Source organism: Monodelphis domestica, chromosome 2, assembly GCF_027887165.1.
Source record: "Monodelphis domestica isolate mMonDom1 chromosome 2, mMonDom1.pri, whole genome shotgun sequence".
Taxonomy (NCBI): domain Eukaryota; kingdom Metazoa; phylum Chordata; class Mammalia; order Didelphimorphia; family Didelphidae; genus Monodelphis; species Monodelphis domestica.
In genome coordinates, this window is record NC_077228.1 from 320,302,847 (window position 1) to 320,320,242 (window position 17,396).

Consider the following 17,396-nt stretch of genomic DNA (forward strand, 5'->3'; position numbering starts at 1 on the left):
GTGGAGAAACTAAGTCTTCAAAAAACTCTATTCCTCCTCTTCATTTCTGGATTCAGTTCCTTGTAATATTTGAAGCATCTCTCTAAAGTATATATACTGCACAACCAACCATGGGCTGACCATTCACCTGAATATCATAGTCTTGGCAAAATACATTCTTCATCCACATGTTTTGGGTATGAGAGTTTTGAGGCCATACTTTTTGGAATGATTAGATATGCCATTTAACAAGATATAATGCAATTAGCATTCATTCACAATTGAGAGGGTCTAGAGGACTTGACTATTTCTAAGGAATCTCACTTCTCTTTAGACCCTACTGGACTATAGGACAAAGAAAAATATTGGCAATTATGTGCCTTCCTGTTTTATGCTTCTTCCAAGTTTAATAAGTGTCATCATTGTTGATGCAGTTGTTATACCTTTCAAGGATTTTTTTTATTTTAATGTATTTTGAGGAGACATTTTGTCAAAGATGAGTCCTTGATGACCTCTTGCACTACAGAATCAGAAGCATGGTGTGATATTATATCCTTTATACCTTCCAATGAAGTTTATTGTTGGATAAAGCACCAGAACTGAAGTCAAGAAAACTTGAACTAAGAAAACTGGTTCAGACACTTACTAGCTCTATGATCCCAGGAAAATCATTTGTCTTCTGTTTGCCCCAGTTGCCTCATCTGTAAAATGGGGATAATAATAGCACTAACCTCCCAAGGTTGTTGTGATGATCAAATGAAATAACAATTATGAAGCACTTAGTATATTAACTGGGATAAAGTATGTGCTATTTTAAATATTAATTATTTCCTTTAATGACTTCCCCCTCCCCCACCAAGCATTTGGTGTCCTCCTCTTTTTTGGTGTAATACAGTGAAAAAAGTCATGAATTTAGAGTCAGAGAACCTGTCTCCAGCTTTGGTTCTACTCTTTACTACTTGTATAATACTGGGCACCTTTTTTAATCTCAGTTTTTTCATCTCATCTGGATTAAATTTCTTCAAAGTTGTGGGTAATCCAGAAAATAATGGAGAAATCCATTTTGGCTGCAACTGAACTGCAACATGTTACTGATTTTGACAAATGAAAGAATTTCTCTAAAAGATGTATACAAGAAAATTTATGAACAATAAATAAATTGGACTGGTCCTAGGGCAGCAAAAAAGGAAAATCAAATGGACAGACCAAGTGCTACCTTTGTACCCATTCATCTAGAATAGTGTGCTCCATAGACAACTCAAACTCAGCATGTCTAAAATAAAACTATTTTCTCCAAATCTTCTCCAAAGTAGATGGTAGGAGTTGTTCAGGGTTGAGAGTAAACAGGGAAAGAATAATGGAAAGTATAGGAAATGAGGGATTCAAGGGTTAGAGGAAAAGTTATAATTGAATTGTCTGATCCTAGATCTATAACAAAAGAAGGGCAAGATTAGGCTGGGAAAAAAGGAAAACCAATATAAGGATGATAAGCTTGGAGAGGAGGGAAGGCAGGAAGAACTGAACATCATCATGGGGATATAGAACTATCTCATACTTACATAGTGGCATAGATTTGCAAAGTTCATTCTTCAAGCTCTGAGGTAGATAACACAAGTTTTATTGGTCCCATTTTACAGAGGAGAAAAAAGGTTCAGGAATGTTAAATGATTTGCTCATGATCACAGAGCTTCTAAATCTCAGAATCTGGACTTGTACTCATAATCCCTGACTCTAAGTCTCTATTTCTAGTAAATAATAGTTTTAAGAGAGAAAGGTGATGAATGGGGCAGTTAAATAGCACAGAGGTTAGAGCACTGGCCTTGGAATCAGGAAGACTCATTTTTGTGGATCAGGTACTTACCATGTTTATAACCCCGGACTAGTCACTTAACCCTGTTTGCCTCAGTTCCTCATCTATAAATGAATTGGAGAAGGAAATGGCAAACCTCCTCAGTATCTTTGTCAAGGAAATCCCAGAAGGGGCCAACCATGAAGAGTCAAAAACAACTAAAAAAAAAAACTGAACAAAATGGTGGATGAAGTAGAATTCCATTTTCAACCAGGTTCTTCCCTCAAGTCCAGTGCTATATTTCCACCTATCTGCTACACATCTTTGCCTCAGTGGCTCCCTCCAAGCCCAAACTCAAAACAAGCCCAAATTTCAAAACTATTCATCATCTTCTTCTTTCCAAAACCTCTTTCTAAAATGTATTTCTGTCAAAAGCATCCTCATGCTCCCAGGCACTTGGGCTCAAAACCCTGGAACCATCTTTGATACTCCCTCATCTTTTATATGCAATTAATCCCTGATTCTGTTGATTCGACCTTCATGATATCTCTCACATCTGTCTCCTCCCCCCCACCCTATCAACACCCTAGTTCAGTGCCTCATTACCTTTCCCTCAGCCTGTTTTAATAGCCTCCTAACTAGGCTCTCTGATTCACATCTCTCCTCTTTCTAATCCATCATTCTTATAGCTTGTGAAATCATCTTCCTCGTACACAACTGACCATATAACTTTCATGGTCAGGTACTTTCAGTGACTTCCTGTTGCTTAAAGGATAAATTATAAATTCCTTAAGACTTTCCAGAGTCTGACTCCAGCCCATCTTTCTTGCTTATTCTATGTACTCCATATTTCAGCTAAACTGACTTGCCATCTGTTCCTGATATCTTCCAGCCATCTCCCAGCTTTCCATTTGTGTAATGTGTCCTTTCAGAATATACTAAATGCACATTTTCCTGCAGTGTGTCATAATGGATAGCATCCTGAACTTGAAGCCAGAGAGAAATGAGTTCATATTTCTAACATTTCCTAGTTGTACAATCATGGGAAATGTACAACCTCTATGAACCTCAGTTTCCTCATTCATTAAAAAAAAGTAGGGGTCAGCTGGGTGGCTCAGTGGATAAAGAGCCAGGCTGGGAGATGGGAGGTTCTAGGTTCAAATCTGGCCTCAGATACTTCTGGGCAAATCACTTAACCCCCATTGTTTCGTTCTTACCACTCTTCTGCCTTAGAACCAATACTTAAATATCAATTGTAAGACAGAAAGTAAGAGTTAAAAAAAGTAAATTCCATCTATAATACTGGCTAGATATGGTTATGATGTTCAAAAGAACTAAATTATGTACAGGACTTTGAAAACCTTAGAGCACTATCCAAAAGCCAGATATCATGAACATCATCGTCATCCTCATTATTCCTTTAAATGCCCAATCATTAAAGTAATAATAGTATAATAATAATAACTAAGATTTGACTAATCCAAGCTATGTGATTCTGAGCAAATCATTTAAACCTCTTAGTAGTCTAGGCAGCTCTCTAATATTATAAAATGCAGGAAAGATACCAATCTGCATTAGTAGAGAAAGTTTTAGTATCTCAAAGTTCCTTATACCAATGAAATCCCAGGTACATCCCCAATCCTAGTCACTCCCTCTGTCTTATTTCTCAAGTCTTAGTTCAGGTGCCACCTCCTCCATGAAGCTTTTCCTTAGCAGAAAATGATTCATTTCTCTTCATTTCTTCCTCCTTGTCTCCATGACATTATTTAATGTGTCATTAGGTTATTCACTCTTTGAGGACAGATAACGAGTAGTGTTCTATTTTTTGTGCCCAGTGAGCACAATGATTTGAATAAAGGTAGCACAATGAATGTTTTTTGACTTGAGATTGTGACTAGCTGGAATTTCAGGGATAAGATTTTGGAAGTGAAAGAAATTTTAATAATAATTTCAAGTGTGAGAAAAATAAAGTCTTTAATGAGTGGTTAAAGTAAAAGGCATACGGAAGTCACAGGAACTGAGATTGTGAATAGCTGAATATAAAAAGTCATAGAAAGGGGTCCAAGAAGGAGAATTTGTAATTATGCCACTGGCAGTGCCAATGGCATTCAAATATAGATTGATCTATCTATATCTGCATATAAATATATTCCCTTGGATGTCTATGATATTATTACTCTCATCACCATCATTCTGTGCATGTCACATTAAAATCATCTTCTAATAATCATTGTTATCTCATGTAAAGTAGTTATAGGGACTGAGATGTAGGAAAGCTTGTTTTTTATCTCATAATTGGTATTCAGTCTTTTCACTAAGACAGTTAGGTGTCACAGTGTTTTTTTTTTAATATTCATTAACTATTATTTTTTTAAGTTTTATTAATAATAATAAAATAAAAGTTACACCTAACTCAGTTGATGTCACAAGAGAAGAGAGAGAGGGAGTAGTCACAGTAAACTTAAATATAATCACATAAAGGACAGGACACAGGAAAGGGAGAAAGGATTCTAGGTAATACAGAAATTTTGGGTAATGTAGTTTTTTAGGGGTTCAAGAATTTCCAACTATACAATAGAACACCAGGTCTGGAGTCCAGAAGACCTAAGTACAAATCCAGCCTCAGACATAAGCTGCATGACCCTGGACAAGTCACTTAATCCTATTTTTCTCTGCTTCTTTATCTCTAAAATGAGCTAGGGAAGGAAATCTTTGCCAAGAAAACTCTAAATGGGGTGGGTCATGAGGAATCAGGCACAACTGAAAATGACTGAACAACTATTTATTAGGGGCCATATGCTAAGCATCTGTCCATTTGAGACTCTCCATATAGCCAAAGGCCAAATGTAAGGCCCACATAAGTTCATGCAAAACCATGACACACTTAGTTCAGATACAAAACAAACAAATCAAAAAACCTAACCCAAACAAAATTAATTGTACTTCCTTTGTTTGTTTTTAGAGCCCAGCAAAGTTATTGTATTCTTGGGCTAAATTAAGAGAGGCATGGTGCCCAGAACAAAAAGATTTACTACAAATTGCTATCAAATTCATAGACTGTTCATGAGGAGAAATGGTTAACTTGGTACAAATATACATGTTCATTTTTAAAATGCTATTCCGAAACAATTTAAACAGAATTCTTAATTATCCTATAATAATCCAGAAATATTTCTAAAAGGAGGCTGTTGACAGTACTAGATAGGTATCAGTCCATGCCAGATTGGTATATTCATTGTTGAACTAAGAATTTCCATTATGGTCCAGATGGTTAATAGTTCTCATTAAGTATTTTTCTCACTCTCTCAGACACAAGCAAAATTAGGCTTTTATTTTGTGAAATTCAGCTTCCAGGTATTCCAATGGTCAATGCCCTGATAATCCCAAGAGCCCTGGCCCCAAAAGGTAACATTACTCCCTCAAGATGACCACAAGTAGACAACATATATAACTACATTCAGAATGTTGGTCAGGTGCACTTAGTAGTCAGAAAAACTAAGAAATGCATACAATGCAAATACCAATTTCCATTTAGGAAAACATGTCTGCCTCCTAGTGGATAAAAAAATTATCCTTTTAGGAAAGTCATTTACAGTTACTCAAAACCAAATGAGGCATTTACATATAGTACTTTGATCAGTATAAATATTTATTTACCTCTGAGATAAGCAGATTAAGAAAAAAATAAGTTTTGAATTTTCATGAGTTTTTTTTTTTGCTTTTTTTTTAAGAGAGTTATTTGAAAATTCTGAGAAAACAGTGTTTCATAATATATAAAGAGTGGGCTATGGAGAAGGAAGACCTGAATTCAAGTCCCAGCTCTGACTCATACTTACCATGGGCTTTCAGGTAGCTCTCTAAAACAATTAAGTTGTAGAGTAGATGCTGACAGAAAATTTCCTAGTGCCAATGAAATCACAGATATCGTCCAAACAGATGAGATAAACTTAGAAAGGTATCACAGACTCTTTGAGTTAGACAAGACCTCAATCTTCATAACATATCTGCTGCATAACATATCTGGAAAGAATCATACAGCTTTTTCTTAATAACTTCCACTGAGAAGAAATCCATCAGCCTCCTAAGTAGCCCATTTCACTTTAAATAGTACTAATTATTAGGGATTTTTTTTCACATCAATTCTAAATTTGCCTTTTTGCAACTTTTTCTCATTTCTTTAAGATCAGTATTTTCATCCCAATCAATATATAACATATATTTGTCTTTATTTATGCCTATGCCTGTATCTAGTTTATGTTTAAGTGATTACTGTAAAATTAAATGGAATTTTCACATTAAAATGTGCTAATATGAAATTTGAAATTTAATAATATATGTAAATGTAAAGTGTAAATTTTAAATAATTTTAAAAATTTTAATTAAAAAATTTTAATTTCCTAGCATAGAGTAAGGAAGATCTAGTTCAAGTTCTACTTATAACTATATTGTTGAATAACTATGGATGTCACTTACTTTTTCATTGCCTCAGACAGACCTCTAAGACCATAAATTATAGAACAATAGCTAATATACATCAGTAAATGGAATTTTTATACTAAGGAATGGTGGTTCACGACTTAAAATGACAGGTTGGATGAAAAACAAACAAAAAAAGACAATAGATAATATTATAAGGTAAGTAATTATTTCTGAAAGGGTGATGACAACACATAATCTGATCTGGGACAAACTGAGCATGCCTTGACACATGGTCATACAGACTTTCAAAATCCTAGATGAAAAAGGAGTAAAGGAAAAAGGTTTTGCTTATTCTTGTGCTTTCCAGAAGAATATCCTTTTATCCTTGACTGCCCACAGAGAAATTAAGTAACCACTAGCCTTCCTATTGCTCTAGCCTCCAGAAGGAAATCTAAACAAGATGAAAAGATTAAAACCAAAAAAAATCTCTGCTTACCTGTTCAACATGAAGGGAAAAAATAAGAATGAGAGCAGAACCAAGGAACAGTAGTTCTATAAGGGAAGAGAACAAATTCAAGAAAAAGGCTGAAGTGATCTGATTCTTAAAGTGCTTCCCTCAACAGTTTCTGGTTGTTAGGTCACATTGTAAGAGCCAGATCTTATTACTCAGTTCTACCTCTCAGGGTAAAACAGTGTATCTTAATTTCAATATTCCATGCTCTATCATCTATGAAAGTCAACGGACATGGTATCCATTTCCTAAGGAGTCAATTTTGAATGAAGAAAGTCTAGCTGTATTAATAAATAGAAAGTCACATTCTCGATCTATCCTACATGACCCATTGGAGACCACCATTTTGAATTAAGGAGATTGTGCCATATTAATAATAGAAAGGCACATCCTGAATTTGTGATGCACTGGGGACTACTCCTCTAAACCTACTAAAGTAGAAGAATAGTTTCTAATATAATGGGCCTCAAGATGTCAGTTATTAATTATGCTGTTGTGCTATAATACCAAGTATGGCTTAGGAGGCAGTTTCATTAATAGTCCCCCAGATAGCACATTAATGAAACCAATCATCATGCCCACCATATTATGACTGAGCAGACAGCTTCCTCACTTAAAAGTATGCTGATCCATAACAGGCATTTTGGCCCCTGGAGCATCCTAATTGTTTGTCTTTCTTCATTTAAAAAAAATTCAAGAGAAATAGAAGTTTTTACATTTTCCATCTTGCTCATAACCAAAAGAATAAAACTCTCAAATATTTATAAATGGTGTGGCAACCTTGCTATAGAACTAGCAGTAGAGGAAATTTACAACAAATTCAGAGAGAGCCAAGTAATAATTTTCTAACTTCTCATGACTCATATCACCTAATGAATGACCATCTTGAGAAAATCTCTCATGGGTCCTTCATTTATGCCTTTTGAGAAGGCTTTTCACTCTTAGCTATCTAAGGACAGATAGAAATGGCTTCCATCATTTATGCTGGATTTTTTTTAATGCTTCCCTTTCCCAAGTGACTGGGCTTGTATACAACTTAAAGCAGATGTATGTGTTCAGGGTACATCTATCCCCACACACACGCATAAAAATGTACAATATATTTGAAATACAAGCACAATAAACCACAAGTCTAAAAAGCAAGAGTTTCAAATGGAAAGCAAAACAAGACAAAGCAGGAAAAAAACAGGTCAAATGTATGAATTCAAGAGAGACTGGGTGCCCTAAAATATGATAGATTAGCCCTTTTGTAGACTGGTGGAAAATTCAAGTGACAAAATTCTCTATATCAATTTATCTTATTGCTCCATTGACAATCTGGGCCTAAGAGTTATATAGAGCAACGAGGTGAAACAGCAGGCATTGTAGACTATGACAAGTAATTGTAGTTTGACTCATTCCAGTCTTGTTTCCTATTAAAATTAATGTCATTTTCTCTAACAGGGTGATCAAGGAATACCAGGAGACAGAGGTCCCCAGGGTGAAAGGGGAAAACCAGGCCTTCCAGGAGTGAAAGGGATCATAGGTCCCATGGGACCCCCAGGAAACAAAGGCTCTCCAGGAACCCCTGGCTACCAAGGGCCCCCAGGTTCTCCAGGGACCCCTGGAATTCCAGTAAGCCACATCAGAGTTGCTTGTTTAAAAAGAGAAAAGAAATTAATTATTGATGTGAATTCAATAATCCAGACACAGACAAGACATGGGAAACAGGGGAAAGAACTAGAGAAAGAAGTATGATTTTTTTCCCTTTAACTCTAAAAATTCCTTTTGAAGAAATCTATTTTAGTGGTTTACCAGTTACAACTAATGGCTATAACTGAAGTCACTTATTTTATAATCCATCCCAAGAATTTCCAAATTATTTTGCCCTCTATACAATGAAAATAGAATTAGGAAAAAGGATTTTACTTAGTTTTTTGTACTACCTAACTCTCCCTGGCCCTTACACATAGTGCTTATAATCTCCAAAATTGAATGATTAGGCGTTTCCAGTTAAAAAAAATTTAAATATATATTTTAATCCCAGAGGCACCAAAAGCAAAAGCATGCTTATTAAAATTTGTACCTGGTGCTATGATAGATGAGATTTGAATGATACTTAATATAGATGTGAAATCAGTTTGGCAGCTGTTTTATGGGCTTATTTATCAAGTAGATACAAAATTTAGCTTTTACCATTAAGCTTGACTTGAAAAGACTTCATCTTTTCTTCTTTTCCTCTACCTCTCAGACCTGGATTACTACTGCTGGGTTTTTTTATTTAATTGAAACCAGAGGATGGTTCCACTTGATTGTGTCTGTGACTATGTAAATTATAGATTTAAGCCATTTTAGTAAGGAGAGTTCTATTTACTAAAGAAATAATAATGTCATTTTCAGTCCTAAAAATTAAATCTCATTTCGGACTCAATGAATAGCACCTGCCAATTTAATTATTTATTCCAGGTCCTGACTATTTGAAAACCTATTGAAATAACTTAACTCTTCTATTCCCAGGTTTCATTTAAAAATGAACTTCATTCCAGGCAATCTGTCAATCCACAAGCATTTATTAATTACCTGAATATTAGATACTGTACAGGGCATGAGGGGTTCAAGAATAAAATCCAGAAAGTTCTTGCCCTCATAGATGTTCTATATTCTAGGACTAACATAGCTGGGAAATCTGTCATTATAATAATAGTAAACATGTCTAGGGTCTGGAGTCAAAAAAGTAAATGTGTATATTTTTAGTTATGTCATACAGAATCATTTGGCCACATATATTAAAATAACACCCTTATGACTAATACATACATAATAATAATATATAATATATGAACAACTTTTGAAGCTAATTAAGCACCTCAGCCTTTTCAACATTTGATCATCAACAACATCAGTAAAAAAAATGTGTACTGCTTTGTATAATTTGTGGCCAAGAATATTATTATCCTTTAATAAAACTTAAATCTTCAGTTACCAACTTACTTTGATGCTTCTTCACTTAAGAGATATTGTATTATAACAATCCATACTTTTTTTTTCCTTCAGGCTGATACAGTTTCATTTGAAGAAATAAAAAATTACATAAATCAAGAAGTCCTGAGGATTTTTGAAGGTTAGGACATGATTCCTAGTGTCTGTGCTTCTGAAAGTATTTTGTGAAATAATCCAATTCTGGATGCAATCTTAATGTGATTGTAGTGGGGAAAGGGTTCAACCTAAATCAGAAGACCTGAGTTTGAGTCTCAGTTCTACTATTTACTATTTATGTGGCATGCTAAACTTAGAAAGAATGGAATTTAAGAATAAGTTGGAGGACCAAGAAAAATTTGATATCACTTGATATCACTGGTCCTTCTACTGTGGTGAGTTACTTTCTAAATCTGGGTCATAGTTTCTTAAAAAAAAAACAACTGTAGGTTGAACTAGGTGATCTCTAAGGTCTCTTCCAAATCTGAAATCCTATTATGCTATCATCTACTCTAATAGAGAAATTCCCTCTAAAGTATCAAAAAGATATATATATATATATATATATATATATATATATATATATATATATATATATACAACCTCTCCCTGATTACTTCCTAATTGTTAGAATTCCTTGCATGAAGCAAAAATCTGCCTCCATGATGCCCCCATTGATGATGTTTCTGCCCTCTGGAATAAAGCAAATTTCCCATTTTCTTCCACATGACAGTCCCTTCAAATGTTTGGAGACAGCAATCATATCTCCCTAAGTGTTTTGTGCATTCCCGTTTGCTTTGTTTTGCTACCTTTATCCTTGACAATCTTCTTTCATTGGATATTCACCAGCTGAGTAATGGAAATTTCATACAGCAGGACCCAAAACAGCACAATATTCTACATGTAACTGAACCAATACAGAATCCAGTGGGACAATAACTTCCCTTGATATGAACATCATACTAATATTATCTCAACCCCATTATACACATATAAAACTTAGACTGTCAGAGCTTAAGTGACTTTCTCAGGGTCACATAGCTAGAAAGCTTCTATGAAAAGATTTAACTCAGGTCTTCCTGCCTTCAGTTCTAACACTAAATCTGTAAAGTGCTTTGTAAACTGTAAGGCATAATTTAATGGACTGGACCAATAGAGAGCCCTGCAATATGTCATGAGATACCTCCCCACAAGGTTAATGTTGGCTCATCAATCTTTTGGCAGATTGTAGTACAACCAGTTATTAATTTGCCTAACTGTACTATCTCACACTATTATTAGCTCACATTATGCTATTTTCATTTTTCTCTATCTACAAGGCTATTATGAATGTCTTTGGCATTCTACTTACCTACTGTATTCTAATAATTCTACCACTCAAGGACATTAGGTTAGTTTGGTATAATAATCTATTCTAGAACAGAAATGTCAAATGTGTCACTGCTCCCTACAATAGAAATAGTCAACAATATTTAAAAAATAAGTGAAAATACAGTTGAACATAGATAATGTTAACACATGGTTTTCCAACTAATATGTTGGCACCTAGGGATCCTTATGTCCAATTTAGTGGTTCCATTTCTATTTCAGTTTGACACCATTGTTCTAGAATTTTACCAACAATTCAAATTCATAAGTCAATAATTACAGATTTAATATTCATTTTCTCTGTCTGAATGTGTCTCTTCTCTGTTTCTTACTCTCTCCATTTTTCTTTTTCGCTCTGTTTCTTGCTCTTCATCACTCTCTCTCCATTTCTCTCTTTTTCTCCTCCTTTTCTCTTCTTCTCTGTTTCCCCATTCTTCCTTTCCTCTCTCAGTATCTGTCTCTGTCTTTTTCCCCACTAAGTCTCTCATCCTCCCCCACCCCTTTCTATGTCTCCATTGTCCTGGCATCTCTCCAAATCTGCCTTATTTCCCCAAGATGACCAACAATGGTTCTGCATTTACATCTACAACTTCTTTTAATATGTTCAATTCAGACACTAAGTACTTTCTTTTCTCACCTATCTTGAGCTTCAGTTTTCTTTTCATCATATTTGTTCTTTCCTACTGTGATGAACATTCTCCATAATAGAGGAAATGGACATAAAATAGCAGTTGTGTAATTCTCCTATATTTCTATAACATCGTATGCTGAACTGGGAGCCCATCCTTTCCTAGTTTTACTAGAACTGTTGCATTTTTCATAAATCTCAACTCATTTAGTAATTCACTCTTCTTTACACTAACAGTTTTTATAAATTCATTCCATTTATAGTCATCCTTGTTATTTGCCCACCTTTTATTTCTGGTGCATTTGCTTTGTACAATACGAGTTCATCAAACAGCTTCCTGTATGATCCCAATTATTTGGATGTCTTTTTCTTTTTTCCCACTGGGATCATTTGTAGTCTCATTGTCAAAACTTTGTTTTTCAGAATGACTTGTTCTCATATTAGCTTTCCTTTTAAAGGCTCTGATTATTGAATCTTTTCTGATTCTTGAGTATACCCAAAATTCTCTTACAAGAAACACAAGATGATGAGGTCCCTTTTGCCAAGGTTCTTGTTTCTTCTACCTTGCAACCCAACCAACCCTTCCTTATTAGTCAGAATCCAAAGTCATTAAATCCAAAGTAGTGGCTCACCTTACTGCTTCATCATACTATGGTCCATAATATGCTAGCAGGTGAGTTGTGAGTCATCATTAGAGTGATCTGATCTCAAAAGTTAAAATGATGCAAGGGAAGAGTCCAACATATAGTAGGGAATATATATATATTTTTTAAGCCCTTTATCCAGTTCAGTTAAACAAATCTCACATGCCTACTACAAACAAGGAACTGTTCTGGGTGTTAAAAATGTAGGAATGAAAAATAATACACTCCTTGCTTTAAAGAAAAAACAATGGTTTAATCAGAGACAGAACTGGTACCCAAATATGTATGATGTAGATGGGTAGAATTTGATGGGGGCTAAGAGAAGTCAGGCAGAGTGTTATGAGGAATTTGAGGGAGGAAATCATGTCTCATTTTTATCTGTGTAGATCCTTCTCTTCCTTTGAGGCTCATCTCATTTACCACAACCTCCAAGAACCTGCCATGAACTCTGGTCCCCTATTCCCCACCACAGCATTTCTTCCTCATCAGATATCCCTAGAGCATTCTATTTAGTGCTCCGCTTTTCCCCACAAATTCTGGTTCATGTTATATTCATGTAACTGGTTATTCAGGCTGATTTCCCTGAGGGCAGGGTAAGACTGTGGATTCTAAGAATTGTAATCCCATACAAAAAGCATCCACCCTGGGAAGACTTTGTACAAGAACATCCTGGTTTGGAAGTGTATATAATTCGAAAGAGGATGTAGAATGGGGGTTTTGATAAAGTTCATCCACCAAGAACAAATGCTGCCTCTGCTGAGCTGTCACAGACAAGAAGGAAACTTCATACTGCAAGGACAGGTGATTCTGGTTGTTACTGGACTTTCTTCAGAAGGAAGACAAAAGATAGACTTGACTCCATTTTCCACTCCCAACTCATTTGGTTGAGTGTATGTTAAAAAAAAAAAAAAGCTTATCTGGCCTATTTGCTCATTTATTTAATGCTTTAAAAAGCTAGTTTATTCTTGATTTTAAAAAACTAAACAAAACACTATTGACCATTGCAAATTCTCTATAACTTAAAAATGCTCATTATGTGAGGAGGAGAGAGATCATAATGATGAATCTAGTGGAATCTAGTGTTTGGTCAGCACAAAACAGGATAAAATGGCTCATACTAATTTTTATATGCTCTTAAATATAAGAGATAGATGAACCATATGATTCACACCTCTTCATTCCTAGACTATAGAGGTAAGAGTGAGCAGAATTAGGAAGAGAGAAGCATGTAACTAGGGGGTTGCTGGAACCAATTAAGCTTGGCAGAGTCCATTGTTATATTTTTCAGTGTGAGCTTCTACACCTCAAAAATCAGCAAATTCTACAAACTAAAGTTTGATTTTTTATTATTTAGACTTAAGAGAGTGATGGAGAAAATATGTCTAGTGCAAAAATTTTTAAGTGTTTCATATCATTTTTGGAGAGCTGGTTGTTAAACATTTACCATACCAGCATGTGCTTGCATGCATCTCCAGAATAAGGAAGTAGAAGCATGAACAAAAGATAGTTCACACTTCCTGGCTCCCTGTTGGGAGAAGAAAGGTGTAATCTGGGGGAATATATATACATATATATGAATATGTGTATTATATGTATATATATACATATACATATAATACACATATTATATATATATATATATATATATATATATATATATATATATAACTCACATTCTTCAATTTCTTTGGCTTTCACTTTCCATCTACATCTTTAATCCTTGCCAGATAGTGCCACCTGCTGGTTACATTTATTTGTATAATTGTTGCAACCTCCCAACCCTAGTAGATTGGAAGTGCCTCAAGGGAAGATACTACATCCTTTCCTTTCCTTTTTTTTTTAAATCTCTGAATTGCCAGCCCCAAAGACAGAAGCTTGGCACATAGCAGGTGTTTAATAAATATTTGTTAGATTGAATCTAATTGAAATGTCTTGTGAGAAAATATTATGTAACCTGGAAGCTGTGGTGTTTTGCAGAAGTGTGTGACAAGTATATGAAGAGTTGCATGGAGAAAATGCTGTTCTTCTATTCTCTCTTTCTACAGAAGGTGGAACAAGAGAAAATAGGCTCATTATAACAAGAGAAAAGGATAATTAAACACTAGAATGGGAATCTAGGGAAGATTGGAGAACTGCTATTCCTAGAGGGGTTTTTTTTAATTGCATTAAAAAACAAAAGTCTTGAGTTGAGTTAAAGAATGTCCTGAATAACTCCTGGTTGTCCTTTGTAACTCTGTGTTCCAATATATTATCTTCTTCATCATTGTTGCCTTGATGCCTCCCATTCTCAAAGGAAGCCAAACCACTAAAGTTCATTTTTTAAAGTGATTATAATAGATTTGCCTTAACAGGCAAAATGTGGATATTGGCTGTCAGTAAGCTTCCATTAGAACTATTTAATTTCCTGGTCCATTAGAAAGCATGGCCAAAAACTGTTTAATTGACAAAAGATCTCCCGAAAACAGAGGAAAGACAATTAGGAGCACTGATGTTCACATTTCATTTAGAGCATACAAAACATATTATTTTAAATTATCTAGCACTTGGACAGGGTTCATAAGAAATCATTAGCCTTTTGCTAAATAACTATTTTGGTGTGCATTTTAAAGGTCAGTAACTTACAGCTACAAGTAATTATAAGATTTTTTCTGTTTTGTTTTAAAAATATAAATTACCTAAAATCAATTGCTTTTGCCTTTAAGTCCATTCAACCCACACATGAAAGAGGGGGATGTGAACTGTGAATACTTTTTGTTTATAAGTTGAAGGTGTTTGAAACAGATGTCTCTATACTTAAATTAAATGGTACTGCAATGAATAATTGCTTCTCTGGGTAAAACTAGAAATGATTTATCAAGTGGACAATAGAAACTTTTAGTAAAAAGGGACTTTTTTTTTAAATTATTATTGCTGTTGTAATAGGTTGTAATGGCCAAAGTATAGCCTAAGGACTCCACTGCTATTCCACTAATATAAGAAGAAAGTGAGGGAGGCCCCTGGTATTTTGGAAATATTCCCTCTGTGTCAAACTATAGGAAAATATTGCTATAAATGGTGCAGGACTAGCAATCATGAAAGGCTGGATTGTGATCTCTATTGCTGAATGGAACATAAAATGAATAATATCCTATATCCACTTGAGTATTTGCTAATGTATTAGAATTTTAGCAGAAATGAAAATGTAATATACAGTCTACAATCTAGTATTAGAACTAAAACTATATTTAGAGGCAGTCCTAGAGACAGGAGGACCTGGGTTCAAATCTAGTCTTGGACATTTCTGAGCTGTGCCACCCTAGGTCCTTAACTCTAATTGCCTAGTCCTTACCATTCTTCTGCTGTGGAACCAACAAATAGTATTGATTCTAAGACAGAAGGTAAGGGTAAAAAAAGGAAGGAAAGAAGGAAAGAAGGAAGGAAAAAAGGAAGGAAAGAAGAAAGGAAGGAAGAAAAAGAAAATCATGCTATACAATTATTTGCCATAAGTATGAGCAAAATAGTAAAAATACTGCTCATCCATAATAGCCTACCTGCTATCTATGTTTCCCCACTATATTGTGTTTTCTTCAAAGATGAGCTCAAGCACCATTCCCTCCAACTGCTAGCTCCTTCTGTTCAAAGTTTACCTTGTATTTGATTTGTATATGTTTTGATTAAGCTAATATGTGTGCTTGCTGTTTTCTCTATTAGAATGTCAATTTTTGTCTTTGTGTCTGAGTCACACTTAATCTGGTAACTGGAACACCGCAAGTGCTTGCTTGATGCTTACTTATAGGATTTTTAAAATAATAAATGCTTGCCAAATCAAAGCAATTCACCAAGAATTACTGTGCTACATGATAAAAATACAAAAACAAGCCCAAAGAAAGGTATCACCTACCCTCAAGGAGCTTATATTCTAATGGGGTAGGAAAAAAAAGGAATCTGAAAAATAAGGAGAGGGAATAGTAGAAAGCATTAATACTTAGATATACTTACTATATCCCTGGAATACTTACTATATCCCTGGGAAATTTTCCTGAGAAATGACTACACCAAGCCTGATTAGTTTTTGTTTTTATTTTTTTATCTTATTGGAATGTGTGATGTTGGAATTCGAAATGTACCACACTTTATATACCAGACATGGTATTGGAAGTAATTGGTAAATTAAATTTTTAGAAATTTAATAATATGTAAATAGTCTAATGGATTATTTAAGGAAGTTTTATTGTCAATTCTTTTTGAAAATCAAACATATATTTTACAAAGTGAATAATCACTCTCACTTCCTCTTTTTTGTAAATCTATATCAGGTTCTATTCAATTTGCTTCAATTGAGATATACCAGTAGGCTCAGACCAAAGTCTTATTTAAATGGACTTAAATAACCTCTCATCTGCAAAAGAACTGTAAAATGAAGTGGTCAAATCAGATAGCCTCAAGGGTCCCTTTAATTCTTATATAAATGAGATAACTTGTATGAATTATTATGATAAAAATTTAACCTAAATTAAGCCCATAGAGTTCAAAGATACATTTTTTGCAATACAAGTGAATGGAAATTATGATTTTTTAAAAGTCTGTTACTGGCAAATTGCATGATGACATGTCTATTCTGAAAAGTAATATGTATCAATGATATCTCAAATTGAATCCTAGTCTACATATCATCTAGGAACTGAAGTCTTTACAAGAAGCCCTAAGATACCTTTTATAAAACATGAATGGTAATACTTATCTGCTATTCGAGACTCCCCAAATTAGGCTCTTTCTACTTTACAAAGTCATAATTTCTATAAAACAGCCTAAGTCCTAATTTAATAAGTTTCACAATCTTTAATTCAAGAACTCAAACAATAATGTTGCCTACCCAACAACATTTTATTGTTGTTGGGCATTCATTTTATAGTAAAAACTATTAGTTAAAGTCTTAATTTTTGTATTTCCTTGTTGTTTATGCTTTTTTCTCCAGATCTCTCATATCTCTTGAATTGTCCAATGTGGTTATTAGATTTTTTTAATGAACAGAATGTAGAAGCAAGGCTAGATAATAGGAGATTATTAAAAGAATGTAGCTCTGCTCTCTAAAAACAATATTGGTGATGCTAAACCTTAGAATTA

At 34.4% G+C, this 17,396-nt stretch overlaps 1 protein-coding gene across 4 annotated transcripts in view; it reads left to right on the forward strand.

The window, feature by feature from the left end:
- Positions 1 to 17,396, forward strand: part of COL19A1 (collagen type XIX alpha 1 chain) — a 453,356-nt gene that overhangs the window by 413,505 nt on the left and 22,455 nt on the right. For all 4 annotated transcript variants that reach the window (XM_056818442.1, XM_056818444.1, XM_056818443.1 and 1 more), the window contains 2 exons: positions 8,142 to 8,312; positions 9,732 to 9,798. In XM_056818442.1, the coding sequence (XP_056674420.1) occupies positions 8,142 to 8,312; positions 9,732 to 9,798 (238 nt within the window). The remainder of the gene's footprint in view (positions 1 to 8,141; positions 8,313 to 9,731; positions 9,799 to 17,396) is intronic.